Genomic DNA, 17,103 nt, shown 5'->3' with positions numbered 1-17,103 from the left:
TGTGAAGGTCTCCTGGGAACCTCTTGAGAATTTAGTGCAGATCCTGAGACACAGTCAGCACAGACAGCCCCCGTAGTCCCTTGTGGTTTCCTTTGCTGCCATGGAAGACAGATATTTATCTTCTCTCTTCCAGATATGGAGTCTGGAGAGCGGTTAACGTCATCATCAGCCTCCTCTACTGCAGCTGCTTCCACTCCAGCATCTTCGACACCATCGGTAACTTCAGAAGTATCGAAAGGTGGCCTTTCCTCTGGAGCCGCGACACTGAGCTCCACAATCAACACATGTGGTAAAAATTACTCAAGTCTATATTGCAATGTAATTTTAGTGTTTGTCAGCAGTTGTAATTGCTATTACAAATCAAACATAATAAGGTTGCACAGATGCATCCAAGAAAAATGTTTGTGGTGTTTGGTTTTGCCAAGTAACATTCATTTGCTGTGAATACATTTTACATAGTACTTACTTATTGATGGAATGAAATTCATTAAAAATTACCTATTTAAAATGTGGAAAAAAAATCAGTTTGCAAGGCTGCCTTGAAAGCAAGGATAAAATAAAGGGTTCATCTAGCAAACTCTGTGCCACTTTCAGATTAAGTTGCAGTAATCAGCTTCTTGAACATACATCATGTTCTCAGCATTTAAGCCCAGCCCATAGTGTTGTTTTACATTTGGAGGAATAGTTTCTTCTAATAGAGCTTGAAATGGAAAAGATAAATTTCACAATGTCACAGTCTTGGGTAATATTGACAAGAGTGAAATATCTTACCTTGAATCAGAAATATATATGGAAGATTCCTCCATGCAAGAATCTAATTTTTGTGATTGAAACTCCTATTTCAGCTGAATAATGCAAACGTCATCCACAGAACAAGAAACAGTAAACTCTTCCCTGCTGTTTCTCACTTAACTGTTGGTAAACAGATCTTTTTTTGGAGAACATTATTTCTGTTAGCCTGATTCTTAAATGATATATGGTAAATGGGAATTTTTTTCAGCTTAAATTCATGGTAATCCCCTGTTTTCAGAAAAAAAATGAGCAAAAGTATATTCTCCAAACTGATACAGCTTGATAATAAGTAATGAGTAGATTCCAAGTCCCCAACTTCACCCTGCATTTGTTCATTTGCAGCTGCCCCAAGAAGCTGAAACCAGAATGTCTCCAGACCTAGAGTTATGTCTCAACAATTTATTTCAATTTCTCTAAAATCAGCCAGAAAATTCTTAACTAAAACTCTCCTGGAATAAATAACAACGTGTTTCATTTTTCAGTACCCCACTAAAGATTCATCTCCAAAAGAATTTTTTGTCTATATTCATTAGCCCATGCCATTTCAAATGGATTTTTTTGGTGGTTCCTAGAATGTAGCAGGAGTTAATTTCCATATGGCTGTGAATGTATAGTCCTAACATGAGGATTTCTGTGACTCATTTACCTCTCCTTGCTGCTTTTGCTGTGTATGTATTGCATCATGTAATTCTGTATCTACTGTTAAGGATCTGTGCATTTATAGGGATATGTATTTGGTCTTCCAAAATACAGTAAGACTGAAGCAGATGAATAATGTAATAAGGGTACTAAACTGTCAGTTTTGTTCTTCATTAGAAAACAGAGGTGGTTCTTTACTAAAGGCCTTTTAAAAATTCTATTCTCATATTTTATTTTTTAAAAAGTATAATTTCTGTCTGATAGCTAATAGTTAAAAAGACGGATAGTAATTACAGAATTTTTTTTTTTTTTTTTTTTTTTTAATGGTCAGATTGTTTACGTGGCTGCATCTGATGTTTAAGAGCATACATCATTTTGCAAGGACACTTCGTCTTCCCAAAACCAAGCTGAAATGTAGTTTACTATCAATACCATCAATTTTATTTATGAGTATGTCTGTTTCTCTGCTGACACCATGCACTGTGGTTACTGTTGTATCCACTGTGAAAAGATTTCACTGAAGTGTTTATGCTGCCAGCCAGCTGCCTGTCTTGAATTTTCAAGAAAGTCTGTAGCCAAGATAGACTATATACTAGCCAGTTCTAAACTGAGGCGTTCTTGACTCTTGTAATATTTTTAAAAACCCAACAATGTCTGTCAAACAGATAATTGAATTATCTTCAAATTTAAAAATGCATTTTTCTAGTATTTAATAAAATAATTTTTTAAGAATGAGCAATTATTCTTACTAAGAGAAGGTAATGCATCTTAATGCATGAGATTAGAGAGGTTCTTTTTAGCCCAAAAAGATCTCTTTATTTTCTTTACAGCAATCAGTAGTCTATTAAGTAGTCTCTGCAATAAACTTGATTGCATACTCTGTCAGGTGCCCATGATACATGATGAGTTAGAACTGGGAGTCTTTATGCTTTGCCAGGGAGATTAAAATACAAGTAAATTATTTTGGCATATTCCCAGGTCAGAAAGACAAAGCACTTGTGTGAAGCCATTGTGGAATATATCACATACTGTTAGTTTAATTGGTTAATTTGCACTAGTTTCTAAATAATTAAAGCATTCCAGTCAAGTAAACAGATATTTTATTTGCTTTCTTCTTATTCACCCATTGCTGAAAATAAGGTGCATTGGAAAAGTAAATTGCCTCTGGAAAGAGGTGTACGTTCACCCTCATGAGAGTGTTATCAGCTTTGGAAGAATATAAATCAATAGCCTTTTCTCTTAATAAAATCATAATTCAGTGTTTTGTCTTTACGAAAAGCAATAATACTAGTGTGCGAAACCATTCTAAGCTGAACATTTTAAGCTGTATTGTTTTGATGTTACCAGATCGGGAAGGTCTTTAATTTTTAATTTTCAAAAAAGGGAAGTTCATTAACTTTTTATTAAATAACAAAACACAACAATTTTTTTTTCTCAGACCAGAAGCTGTTTTTGTTAAAGCAAAATTCTTCAGTCTTTTTGGAGTTCTCTTTCTCCTTAATGAGATCCAGAACAATTTTTAAATTGTGTACATAAATGCCCAAAGTAATTCTTTGTTACTAAGAGACCAGCATTGTTGAAATGTATTTTGCCCTTTGGAATAATGCTTTCAATCATTTATCTGTGCAGTGGTTAGTAGAATTTCAAAAACTGAGCTCAAAAATATTTAACCTATTTGAAAGTAAGCCAAGAATGTTAAGGAGTGAGATTTAATATGAAATTTAGCTATGTGGAGCATGTTTAAAGTAAGTTAGTAATTTGAAGAGTGAACACTAAAATAGGAAAATTAAGGAAATACTATTTCCTAATTAATTGGTAAGCAGACTGTTAGTATTTTTGTGAGATAAGAAAGAGAGAAAATGTCATTACAGTTCAGTGTAGTGTTACAAGACTTCTACAATTTTTGTTTTATTTCTTCCATGTGTTTAAATGCGTATTTTAAAATGGATGACTTCTCTTTCCTAGATACCTTAGATAATGGCTTAGCACATTTGGTATGTCTTCTTTCAAGGCCATAATAGTGTGTAGTATAGTGTACAGTTAGCTGCACTTTCTGTATGATGAAGAAAGTTGATGAACGATCTCAAAGATTCTTTTAACTTGGAAAGTCTTCAAAGTATTATGAAACTTTGCAATGCAATGCTGCTCATCAGCATGATTAAGAATCACCACTGTGGTCTGTGAGAGAGAAACATAGTGGATGAAGATATACAAATGAGGTTTGGGTTGGTTATCGTTGGTTTTTGGGTCTTTTTTGTGATATTTTACGAAGTGATGTTAAAGCCATTTGAACTAAATTCAGCAAATGTGGGCCTGAAACGTGATGCTTTTAAACTCATGTCAGAAGTTTAGAGAATTACACTACACATCACCTGCAATAGTTAGCATCATGAAGTGAAAATCTCTTTTTGTCTTGGAGGAAGGAAAAAAAGCCACCTGAACCAGAAATGTAAAATCAGTAAGAGGAATTTCCCTGCACTGTATTTGTAGTAATCCTGTTATGTTGACTTGTAGTTGCTAATAAATGAAAGATCCTAGTGAATGCCCTTATGTTCCTAACACTCAATAGGATGCGTTACTGCAGTCAGGAACTCATTCCAGAATTATTCCTTATATACACAAACACAGTAATAATGTTTAAAACAAGTAGAGGGAGAAGTAGGATTAACAAGTTAATGGTTTCTGTAGGACTCCACCAGAAGCATGGCCAGTGTGAAGAGGCCTTTGTTGATAATGTGAGTCTCCTGGAAAACAGAGAATGCTCGGTGTTTCTCATGCTGTCCTTTTTAACGTGATGCTCTTTATATTAAAGGATGGCACACATGAGTTTAATGTTTTTTGATGTCAGTCTTTTCCTGCTTTTTCTCTCCATTAGGGACTACATTGTTCTTCTGGTTATGTATGCTTTTACAGTCTGAGAATTCCATGATTTGTTTTCCATACTTGTGTTCAGGCTATCTCTAAAGCTGAAGTTTAGTTCTGAACTCCTATGAGATTTCCTCTACCAGGATTACAGAATTTCTAGACCTTTGATTTTTGTCTCTCATCTTAGCTATTATGTATTCTTACCTTGTCCTACCCTATGCATACATGCTGACTTGCTCAGCATGTATGTGAGAGCAGCACAGCATCAGTGCCTGCTCTCTTCTGTGCTGCCCTTCCCCAACTTTCCAGTGTGTAGCAGCTCAAATAATTTCTCTATTTTTTTCTGGTCACTTCCCCTGTTCATTTTCCTTTTCACATATTTTTCTTTCTGTATTAGCTTCAGTCTCCTTATTGTTTAAGGTAAGCAGAGGTCTAGCTATGCTTACATTTTGCATGTAATTTTTAGTCTGGTTCATCTAGCTTTAGTCCTTCCACTGAGACCACATTGCCACTCACTTCTCCCCTGCCCTTCACCACCACCCTTGCCGTTGAAGAGGGCTGGAGAGGAAAATTGGAGGCACAAAAAGCAGAGGTCACAGATCGAGATGAGTACAATTAACTGGAAACAGAGATGAGATAAGAAAACAAATATTAATAGCAGCAGTAATGACAGAGGGTATAAGAAACAAACTATTCAAATGGAGCCCTCCCCATCCCGACAATAGGCAATTACCGACCTCTGCCACTGGTGCGCCAACTGGGAAGAGAGCCCTTCTCCCTGGAAGAGAGTCCCTTTCCCCTGCCAATGATGTGAGATTTATTTGAATAACCTTTGGATCCTGGCCATGCCCCCTCCCAGCTACTGCAAAAACTAACCCACCTCTTCATCATGTCTGATCTTCATCTTGTCTTCCAACCTCCCAGCCTGAGAGACGGCATAACGCATACTGAAGTTAGAAGCAGGATCTCAGTTGAAACTAGGGCATTTGAATAGAGTTGTTACAGGAAAAAAAAAATAGAGGCAGCTTTTTTTGCAATGCAGTGTCAAACTCAGGGATAGAAACCTCTTGCAGTGGCTGTAGAGTTACCATTGGGTAGCTAGCAGCTCCTCTATTTAATAGGTCTTCGCAAGGGGAACAGCTTCAGATGTGGTTTTGTGGTGGAGGCCTTGGAGTATTGAAGATTCAGATTGCAGAGGTGACTGAAAGTTGTTGTGTTACTTTGTTCTGATGTAGAAAGAGTGCTGAGATAATAATAAATGTTAAAGGGTGATCTGTGAATACTGATTCAGTTTATAAGACTAGCAGTTTCATTTTGGGGTGATCAGTGTCATATAGTTTTCTATTAAATATTAATTTTCAGAATGCATTTAAATAAAACTGCATTGCAAACTTACCAGCATGGCTTTAATGACTTTAGACCAGAGTTGCTTCAGGAAATGTATGTCATTGAGAAGTTCCTTATGTTTTGTTCTTACTTCTAGATTTAGTAAATCTGCTCTGGATTATGCATAGCAATATGCTTACTAAAATACTTGAATATAGTATTAGAACAACAGAAGTTTGTTTTTATTTCCTTTTTGGTTCAGAATGGTGGCGAACAGCAGACACGCATTCTCGTCCTGGGGCAGCTTTTTTCTCACCACTGTTGGGAATTCCGACATTGTTTGCGCCTCCTGCACAGAATCATGATTCTGCTTCGTTCCACTCAAGAGCTACAGGAAAAAGTAGTCGGAGTAATACAGACAAAGGTAATGGCTGAAGTTGTCAGGAAATAATCATGTTGAACTTCTGCACATGCAGAAAGATGTGGAATTCGAGCTTTACTTTCCTCATTCTTCCCATTCCTAAAGAGCTCTATAAAAATTGGTTCTATTAGGTAAGGATGATACATACCAAGTATGTGTTTGGCCTTTAAATCATGGATGCTCTGTATGATTGAACTAAAATAACTCCAAATCAGAGTGACACTTTGATGACAAATTTTAGTATATGTGGCTAGTAACCTGTAAGTAGTCTAGGATCTTGTTACTTGTCTATGAAATGTTAGTGTGACTGGAGCATCTCAAAGAAATGATGTTACTTCAGATTTATTTTAAATGTCACTTTGTAAATCTGTCATCTTTAGGTATAAATGGATCACTGAATGGCAATAGTACCACTGCAGTCTCAGCTCTCAGCACATCCGTGCTCTCCACTAGCATTGCAACATCGGCAGGACCAGTGAAAAATGTGACCTCAGGAGCTGGAGGACGCAAATACAACCAGGAGCAAAGCAAAGTTCAGCTTTTGGACACCAGGGCTGACAAAATCAAAGATAAGGTAAATACACTGAAAGAAAGTGAAGATTCCAACAAAAAATTTGACATAAGTGTTCTGCACACAGGAGCATATTGAAGTGTTCTTTCTGAGTACAAAATGTTTTGGATTCTTCTGATCTATTACAGCAGGATCTGTCTCCTTATCTCTGTAGGGATTTTTTGTCTATTGGTGTTTGAAATTTTTTTAATTATTTGGGTTTTTTTAAACATACTTATGAATGAAAAGTTACTATTAGTGCTAACTTCACTAGTTGATAAGTTAATAGCGGTGTCCAACACCTTGTTTTATTTAATTTATCTAATTAAAAAAAAAAGTATTTTTAACACCCGTATTTGATATTATTATATTACAGTATATATATACACACATATATTGGTATTACAATTACAACATTATCGATTATTTCTTTTTGCCCATTGTTGGTTGGTTGGTTTGTTGTTTTGGTTCCTCCCCCCACCCCCCATTTTCTTTCAGGATGTCTTTCAGCATTGTTATCTTCTCCTTTGTGTTACCTTTCGTTTTTAAGTATAAATTTGGTACTGTTGATAGATTTCTTGATGCAAGCACTGATTTCAAACTCCAGTTTTATTGACTAAATACTGACGTGCTGTAAAAAGATGGATTCGATGTGCAAGTACCATTCTTAAGAATGTTGTGTTCCGTATCTTGACTTTTAAGTCCTTTGTCTCATGCAGATAAATGTCAGGTTGTCTTTTTCTTAAGTTCCTGTAGTAAATTTTTAAATACTGAAATGGAGTTTGTTGTTCCTAATCTTAGTTGATATGCTGATTTTCCTAACTTCTTTTCCTCTGAAACTTTTTATGAGGTAATTGGTATTTGTCAGTGTAATGATTTGCACAACCTTTTGTATCAAAACACAGAAATTACTCCAAATGAGAATTCTAATATGAGGATGATTATGATTATTAAAGCTGAGCTTTGAACAAATGATGTTATGCTTTTAAATTTCTATGTGTAAAACTTGCCTCTTCTTAAAAGCATGTCTTACTTTAAAACCTTTTAATATACTTTTCTAGAAGTTCTTTTATTTAGGGTTTTAGTTTTTTAGTATTCATCTTCTGATTTCGTCAGTCCTCTCCTTAGTTGTAATTTATTTTTGAGGATGGTATCTAAAAAAATTGTTAAAATACTTATTTAGTTTTAGGAAAAAAAGAAAAAGGCGAAGCTGATATCAAAGCATTTTTACAGTTGATGAAAATCTAGAGTTACTTTCAATATAATGTAGTTGTCAGAGAATTTCAGCAGATTCTGGTCCATTTTTCAGAAGCAGATCCCAGAAGCAATTTGATGAACATACTCTTTTCAGTCCTCAAAACTCTACATTGTTGTACAGACCATGCTGTGAAAGTAGTTAAATGAATGCATCACTGAAACTTTGATAAACCTAATATTTGTTGTTCTTTCCGCACTAACTTGCACTACGAGTTTTGGGTATGAATTTTATTTTTGGAATCTGCACATTCTGTGGAGGTTTACTAGACCTGAATTCTAGGTCAATGTTCTAGGTCTAAATTTGGCATTTTAGTTTGTGATGTAGTGATGTCAGCAGTGGTCAGAAAAAGACTTCAGTGGAACTTTGTGACCAGTTTTTAATTTTCATCACCTTGTGACGCACTTTTGCTTTAAGCATCGCAGATCACTTTGCTCTAAAGTCTCACTCTTCTTTGTTTCAAAGATTATGTGTAATAATAATTTTTGTGCATTAAAATGGAAGCATTAACGGAGAATTCATCTTCCCGGTAGAAGCCCAGAAAAAAAGCAGTGGAAAGCTCTAGTAACAGCGACAGTGATTCGGGCTCCTCTTCAGACACCTCAAGTGAAGGTGTAAGTAGTAGTGACTCAGATGACCTAGAGGAGGATGAAGAGGAGGAGGAGGAGGACCAGAGTGCTGAAGAGAGTGAAGATGATGAATCTGATTCCGAAAATGAAGCACATCACAAAAGCAAGAACAAGGTATAACACCACACTCTGCTGCCCACAGTCTTGTTGCTACAAGCTGTTTGTGACAAGTTGACCTACTCATGTCTGTGAACAAATCGTCAACAATTACTCAACTGCACATTAATAAATGCTAAAAATACTCTTTTTAGGTTTGCTTCAGGGTTTTCTGTTTGTGAGGTTTCTGGGAGAGGTTTTTTTGGTTCTTTTGTGTGCATGCCTGTCTGTGTATTGCTGTTCTTTACAGGCCTGGAGTTTACAGTTGGTAGACTTATTTTTGTTATGAAGTAGGAAATACAAAGAAATTAAGTACTGTGTGCAGGTAGTGAACTGAAAATATATCATTGTGGATATTGCTTTGGCAGTTGCTCTTTTCCTAGTAGAGTGCCTTATTTTCCCTACTAGTAGAACAATAAGACTGGAATCTTTGGTATCCTGTTAGGTTTACAGTCAGAAATACATTTAAGAACAACCATGATTTAATACTCCTTCTCTAGTAAACGTTATCATAACGTTCTGGGGGGAAAAACTGAAAATTAACAATAAATATATTACAGGACTGATTTAAAAATAATTACTGTTCATCCTCTGCAAAGACTATTGTAATTGTTTCAGGGATCATATGTTTAGCCTTTTTAAAAGGATCTTTAACTTATGTAATGAACAGTCAAAAATAAATATTTTGCAGGTGCTAATGCATAGTGGTGTAACAGATACGAAAACCGATGGACAGAAATCACAGGACAAGTCTCAAGAAAAAAGAACACACCAGCAGATACCTCTTGTGTCTGATTCCCAGACTCACTCATCATTCCAGTCCCAGCAGAAGCAGCCTCAGGTTTTGTCACAGCAGCTTCCATTTATTTTTCAAAGCTCTCAGGCAAAGGAGGAATCTGTGAACAAACACACAAGTGTAATACAGTCTACGGGATTGGTTCCTAATGTGAAACCTTTGTCTTTGGTACATGAAGCCAAAAAGGAGACCTATTTAAAACTCATAGTTCCTTCCCCTGATCTACTCAAAGCAGGGAATAAAAATACCTCTGAAGAATCTATCACTTTGACCAGCGATGTTAGATCTAAACGGGTGAGTGAAGTTTTTGATTATTTGTAACCTGTGTCATCTGCTTAAAAAGGCATAACATTCTGCCATCAAGCTCTTTTAAATATTGTGTATTAAAATTATAAGTATATATATATTTTCATAATCATGGGAGTTTATGTGTTTTTAGAGTTGATCTGGATTTCTGAATGGTGTAAGTGAACTAAATTGTGTGGGTCATGCATCTCTTAAGAACAATGTGCACCTGAAATCAATATCAAAATAAGACCATTGTAAATATCAAAATAAGTAAATTGTGTGGCCTGGATATTTTTCCTGTGCTTCTAGGTTCAGTTAAAATGCTGATTTAATACTTCACGTATCTAGTATGTAAGCATGACTTCACTTTCTTTTAAGTTAGATAGTTTCAAGTCAAAGTAATTGAAATCACCTATTTTAACCATGATTTTAAACAAAAAAGCTGAAGGACATTAAAAAAATGCTCAATGTAATGTTGAGTTTTGTTTGCTCTTTAAAGACAGGTATTTATGCACTGATAGCTGTAAAAACTCAGTATGGCCATTTCAATAGTTTTTTTAGAATCAAAGAATGGCCTGGGTTGGAAGGAACCTTAAAGCTGTTCCCTGTCCCACCCCTGCCATGGCAGGGACATCTCCCACTGTCCCAGGCTGCTCCCAGCCCTGTCCAGCCTGGCCTGGGCACTGCCAGGGATCCAGGGGCAGCCACAGCTGCTCTGGGCACCTGTGCCAGGGCCTGCTCACCCTCCCTCAGTTTATCCTCTTTTTACTGATCAGGACTGTATAATAAGTTTACATGTCTGTCTTAACAGATCTGCGAGTTCTAGAATTTTTAGAAAATAAATCCTCAATTTATTTATTTTTTTAATAGCAATTAAGGTGACTGCTGATGAATTTTCTCTTCAGTGAGATTTGAATGAGGATTAGAAGAGAATAAAAATCGATCATTTTATAAACACTGTGGCTATGCAAAAATAAATATATAAAAAAGTACATTTATGGAGGCAACTGTCATTATTATTTTATTTTTCAAATTTTGTTTTAAACTAAGTAGTACTCAGGAGTAGTGAACTCGATTCTGATTCGCAGCTAACTCACGGGCCCTCAGGACTGAAAAATCCTTACTTTTTATTGCTAGACTAGAAGATAAAAGCTGTTTTTTCTTTCCAATTTCCTGTTACTAGGTAAAATTCAAATAAGCTTGTCACTTACCAGAAGTAGCTAAATTATAATCATGAGAGCATACATCTTTGCTATTGAAAGAAGCTTCTGCTTTCAAATTTAGATTGAGTCTTTAGCTGGTGATAGATCACACATTTAGTAATTTGATTTCTCTAAAACTTTTACTGGAGGTATACACTGTGTGAATATTTATTTTAGAGTTCTTCATATTTTCTTATTCAGTTTTAAATGTTAGTAACTTCCAAGCATGTGTTGTGTTTGACTTAATTTTTAAAAATAGATTTTAAACTGTACTATCTTTATTCATTTTATTGTATTTTCTATTGAAGATGATGTGCATTTTTTTCCTTTGGAAGAGTCTTTAAACTAAAGACACTGTAGGCTTTACATGCATTTCTGAACTATTACTAAGTTTTGCATGAAGAATTTCAATTACTACTCTTTCAGTTAAACAGTTAGCATATCACAGCATTTCTGAGTAATACCTTTCCTCTCATTATTTTAAATAAAATTTTTCTACACCAAGAGTCCTCTGTTGGTTTTCTAGTATTGTGGCCATTAGTGTGTTGTATTTACCTTGTGCTTTAAAGTGAACAAATTATTAAAGATAGCTGTACATTCATTAATGGGATTTTTATATGTTGAATTAAGTTATAAGAAGAGGTTTTCCTGTGCTGGTACACACAAGAGCAGTATCTTTCTAAAAATGGCCTTTTTCAGAATGATTAATACCTTTATGAAAGTGTCTGTCTAGAGCATTGTAGCAGGTGAGAAAGCTTCCCTGTGTATTTGAATCAACTTCATCTTGAGTTCAGTTCATCTTTCCCTCCATGATTTACAGAGAAAAAATCATGCAAGACTTGTGTAATCAGTAGTTACTCATCTCCTCTGTTGTACCTAGTATCTGCTTTTGGCTTTCTAAAAATGGCTTAGCAGATGTTTAAAATTTCCTAGCGCTCACCTGCCTGAATACCAAAGAAAGCCAAACAAATATCTCCACATTTTATTCCTCTGTCTTCTTATTTCTTTAGGAACAATATAAACAGATATTCCCAGCACAGCTAAAGAAACAGGAATCGTCTAAGAGCCTGAAGAAGGTTATCGCAGCTTTGTCAAGCCCCAAACCAACATCTAGTTCACCAGCTCATCAAAAACTCACATCCTTGGAAAACAACCATTCTAACCCATTCCTGACAAATGCACTTTTAGGTAATCACCAACCCAATGGAGTTATTCAGAGCGTCATCCAGGAGGCTCCTCTTGCACTCACTACGAAACCGAAACCCCAGACCAAGATCAATGAAAGTGTAGCCATTTCTAGTAGTGCCCCCTTTTCTTTGCCAATAAACTTGAGTGCATGTGGGAAAAAGCCAGCCGGTAACCGGACAGCTGTTATGCCCTCTACCTCTCCTGTGTTACCTGGTTCAGGAAAGGATAAAGCAGTCAGCAATAATGCAGTAAATGCAGTAAAACCACAACACCGCCTTCATTCTGCAAAGCTGGTGGTGGAGCAGTTCAGAGGGGTAGACTCAGATGCCCCCAGCAGTAAAGACTCTGACGACTCAAATGATGATGACGACGATGATGAAGATGAAGATGAGGACGATGAAGAAGATGATTCTGATGATAGCCAATCAGGTGGTTTAACCTTTTTAATAGGAAAAGCAGAAACTTAATTTTTTGCATTTTGAAAACATGCATTTCCCACCATATTTTAAAATAGGGGCAGGAAATACTGGGCCAGCATGGCCCCTACAGTGCCCTACACATATCATTGAAATTAGCACATGTCCTCATTCTCCATTGTGTCATGTCCAAAAATCATGTTTGGGGTGTTCAGATACTTGGTCAGCTGTCCTGATGAGGTGGCTCCTTAGTCTTTTGGAAAGGCTGTTGGAGACCTGCCTTCCACATTAGTTACCCAGCCTGCAGCTTCATGTGACAAAGTGCTCAGGCAGGGATTGACATTAAGGCTGATTGATGGTTGATGATTCTGGCAGACAGAGACCAGCTGCAAAACAGGTTTCCTAGCCAGAGAGGAACTTCAAGGGCCTTCAAATTGTCAAGAGTGGCAAGAAAAGCATGTTTCTGTGCCTCATTCAGGAGCACAGTCATCCATGAGCAAGTAATTGGACAGTTTTAAGGGCTGCAGACCAGGCTATGCAATTTAGAATGACAAGGCCTGTTCTAAAGAGTTGACTGTATTCACAGTCACTGTTTTGTCCTGTGTGCTGATATCCCTTGTGTCCAGCCTCCACCTTCATCATTCTCTTCCTCCTCTCATCCACACACCCTGTACTAATCTTTTTATCTCAGGATTGTATCTCACCTTTAGTTCCTTACCCTGGCTATCCTCGATTCTTACTCCTCCTTTGCCCAGATCACCATACTTTTGATTCTGACACCTTTCAGCCTGTATCCAGTTCTGTTGTTTTCTTCCTCTTCATGATGGATTTCACACCCGTAAAATTCCCTTCCTGGCGTAATGCCCAGCTGCTGCCAGTCTAACGGGATGATTTATTTAGCTGTAGCTCATTCTGGGGTAAACAGTCTTGAAATACTGCAGCTTCTGTCACTCATCTGTTTCCATTCAAAAGAACAGTGTATTATCGTGCAGAATTACTTAATACTGTCATATTTGTAGTAACTTCAAAGCTTTGGTAGTTAATTAGAGCCTCCTATTTATACTCAAGAGATGTTATTAAAAAAGCATGTATAAAAAGAGAAAAGACTTCACAAGTGTTAGCACTTTAATGTACTTGCTAGTAGTTTCCAAGTCATAATGTACCTTTTGCCACACTTTCTTTAAACAGAGTCTGACAGTAATTCTGAGTCAGATACAGAAGGGTCTGAGGAGGAAGATGATGAGGATGATAAAGACCAAGATGAATCAGATACTGACACTGAGGGAGAAAAAGCCCCGCTGAAACTGAATAAAACACCTTCCTCTGTGAAGAGCTCTTCCATCGGTCTTACAGCTCATTCCACCCCGCTTAATCTCCAAGTAGCAAAGACGTCGAGCTCGGCACCAGCTGCCTTATGTCCTGAGTCCCAGCCTGCGGTGTTCCTCGGGACAGGGGCCTCCACCCTCACGCCAAGTACACACTGTGGTATCTCACTGTCTTCTCTTATGCTACTACCATGTGATAGCTAAGGTCCATGTGTTCGTGAAAGTAGTTGCAAAAATAGTCCAGGTGCTGGTATGAAGAGACAGCTCTGGAAGATTTTTACCCTCAGAACAGTGATTCACTGAACAGCCACCCTAGGGATGTGGCAGAGTCACCCTCACTTGAGGTTTTCAGATGCCAGTTGGTCAGAATGCAAGATAATCTTGGCAATGCTTCCTTTCCCTAGGAAGGCTGGATCAGGTGTCTTTTGATGTCCCTTCTAACTTTGGCTGTTGAGTGACTCTGTGATCTTTTCATGGGTGTTTGCAGCAGTCATTAAGATCTGTCAACCAAATTGCAAGTTCTCCAGACTAGAACATTACACTTAGACTAGGGTATTTTAACTTGTATAATTATTTAAAGAAGATAGAATTAAATATCCAGGTTTGATATTTATGATAGTAAAACTCTTCATTATTAAGTCTTTGGAATTCTCCATTTCATTTTAAACTAGTAATTCTTCTGATTTCTGAACATTCTAGTTTATGTTCTGAATCTTCAGTTTTTGTCCCTTCCTCAACAAACTTTGTAACCATATTTTGTTAGAACATAATTTTCTAGTAAGTCTTTCAAAATTCTCAGTAGAATTTATGGATTATGTGCAAGGATTTTTTTAAAAAAAAGTTCATGGAAAGTACATTTAGCATTTGCCTGATATTATATAGTTCTTATAATCCATCATTTGGTGACTTAATTGGTAAGATTTAGAAATTACTATTGCTACAATAAATAATGCATTTTTGAAAGTCACACTTCTTAATTTGCATGGTAACAATGAAATTAAATCACATATTTCCTACTTTGAATTAGAGACTTGCTGTTTATTAATGTGTGTGTAAGCAGATTTTTAAAGGGGGACATCTGCTTATAAATGGGTTTTTATATTTGGATTCAGTGGAATATAAGCTGCATTCCATGTCATAAAAGGTCATTAGCTTTGAAGAAGTATAATGTGATCTACCTAATTTTTATCCCAGAAACAGGCTTGTTTACTGTACACTTTATAAAAGATTTCATATGGATTAGGAGCGATCCAAATGGGTAAATTAAAAAGATGACTTTTTCTCCGGAATCTGTGTTGATTTGGGATGCTTTGAAAAGTCTGATAGCAGATTTTTCTGTTTACAGGAGTAGGAGGTAGAATAAATAAGTTTTATGTCCTTGCTTTATGTATAATAATACTACACCTAAGAATCACCTAATTTTTGTGAACCTTTTACCTAGAATTGGTCAGTCTCTGAAGGAGTCCTGTGGTCTCTTCTCTGTATCTGTTTTGCACTGAACTTTCCACTTCACTTATATTTGGAAAAGCAGCCTCCCTCCTTGCACTATGGCCATTCAAAATAATGCAGTAGTCATTCATGTTAGGTTAAGAGTGCAGACCTGTGTCTAAATTTTGGGATCTGAGCACAGACATTTCCTTGGTGCTTTTTCTAGGGGTCTCTTCACATGCTCTGGGAGGAGCTGCTGGCAGCTCCCTCGGCAGCCGGTGCTGTGCTGCCGTGTGATGCTCCCGGCCGGGACGAGGCTGGAGCCAGTGCCAGGGCTCGGTCTGGTCCCAGGGAGGAGATGTGTCACATTCCTGACAGAAGGTCTAACTACCTTTTTGAGAAGTGCACCTTTCACAAGTTGGTCTGCGTGCATAGTTCACGTCCTGTGGCTGTCAGAGGCCTGAGGAAAGCCTTTCACACTAAAACCCCTACATTTGGCAGTTGTCTCTGGGATACTATTGATTCAGTTGCTTGACAAGCACCAAACACAACATCTGTTTGAACTGGGAAAAGCTGAAGTCGTTCTGAGTCAGAAAATTTTTTGCATTTGGCATTTGACTGCAGTCTATAGGCAGTGCTCTAGGAAGACTAAACCTATTAGAATATGGATCTTTAAAGTAAAGTGTTTTTATTTGCATCTTCTTTACTGAAAAAAAATTTAGATGTTCTTGTCTAGAAAAACAGGCGTGCAAGGAATTAGACTAGCAATATTTGAGGGCACTAAACAGGACAAGCAGATAGGTATGGGATAGTTAGGTTTTCTCTTTACGATTTCAGAGGATGAGGTTACAGGAAACTTAGAGGAAAATGTATTTCAGAAGACGACGACTTCCATTAGTTTTCTTGGTAATTAAAGTACATAATGGCGAGAATGGAAAAACAATTCTCTTTTGTTTTGGGGATAGAAACATAAAAAGTACATTTTAGGAACATGTTTTCTTTTATAAGTTCTGTTAGGTATTAACTAGAGATTCTGTTTTAGGTATTTCAAAAAGACGAAGAGTAGCAGATGAACGGGAGCTGCGTGTTCCTCTCGATTATGGGTACGTTACATAGGTACCTGACTTTCCTTAAAGGGAGATAATGCCTTCAAAAATCCATTGGTAAAGAAATGAGTTTAAAAAATTTTGAGGCTGAATACTAAGGAAAGGGCTTCAGCAATTTAGATTTCTGACACCCAGTGACTGTGAATCACTTTAAAAAGCGTCAGTGTATTTCATGTGTTAATTTTTTGTGCATTAAATTTGCTCTTTTGCAAACATGACCTGTCTCTTAGCTGTATTGCTTTGGAAACTAATCCTAATGATCTGAGCCGATACAGACTCCAAATAACTCCCTAAAGTATAGTTCTAAGCTGTTTAAATTCTGGTAATATGTAAGTCACTTGATATAAATAAATTAATATATTTAGTCAGTTTGGACAATCTACGTGATAAAATTTTCTGTTTTGGTCTGTTTGATTTATGATACTCTTAATTACATTTTCCTCTTTCATTTTTTGGTAGAATTCTTAAATTGACACAAATTACTTGTTTTTTAAAAAGCGTATTGTTGTATGCAACTATTTCATATTACTCTAGCTGGCAAAGAGAAACCCGAATAAGAAACTTTGGTGGTCGTCTCCAAGGAGAAGTAGCATATTTTGCACCTTGTGGAAAGAAGCTGAGACAGTATCCTGAGGTAGTAAAGGTATGTTAACTTTTTAACTTCTGTATTCTAATGCTAGTAAGCATGCTTGCAATTAAAATATGTAATTTTTTTCTCTCCAATAGAGGTACTTATTTTCTATGATGTGAGGTGTAATGTATCTCAGACTGTTACTGATTT

General features: G+C 36.7%; 1 protein-coding gene across 3 annotated transcripts in view; it reads left to right on the top strand.

Annotated features, from left to right (window-relative positions):
* The window catches only part of BAZ2B (bromodomain adjacent to zinc finger domain 2B), a 110,828-nt gene that overhangs the window by 52,761 nt on the left and 40,964 nt on the right, over positions 1–17,103 (top strand). For all 3 annotated transcript variants that reach the window (XM_053982874.1, XM_053982876.1, XM_053982875.1), the window contains 9 exons: positions 134–289; positions 5,885–6,046; positions 6,424–6,617; positions 8,382–8,591; positions 9,265–9,663; positions 11,870–12,476; positions 13,652–13,948; positions 16,259–16,319; positions 16,857–16,965. In XM_053982874.1, coding sequence (XP_053838849.1) covers positions 136–289; positions 5,885–6,046; positions 6,424–6,617; positions 8,382–8,591; positions 9,265–9,663; positions 11,870–12,476; positions 13,652–13,948; positions 16,259–16,319; positions 16,857–16,965 — 2,193 coding nt within the window. In that variant the 5' untranslated portion in view covers positions 134–135. The remainder of the gene's footprint in view (positions 1–133; positions 290–5,884; positions 6,047–6,423; positions 6,618–8,381; positions 8,592–9,264; positions 9,664–11,869; positions 12,477–13,651; positions 13,949–16,258; positions 16,320–16,856; positions 16,966–17,103) is intronic.

The sequence above is a fragment of the Vidua macroura genome, chromosome 7, assembly GCF_024509145.1.
Source record: "Vidua macroura isolate BioBank_ID:100142 chromosome 7, ASM2450914v1, whole genome shotgun sequence".
NCBI lineage: Eukaryota > Metazoa > Chordata > Aves > Passeriformes > Viduidae > Vidua > Vidua macroura.
This window is presented reverse-complemented; position numbering and strand designations above follow the sequence as displayed.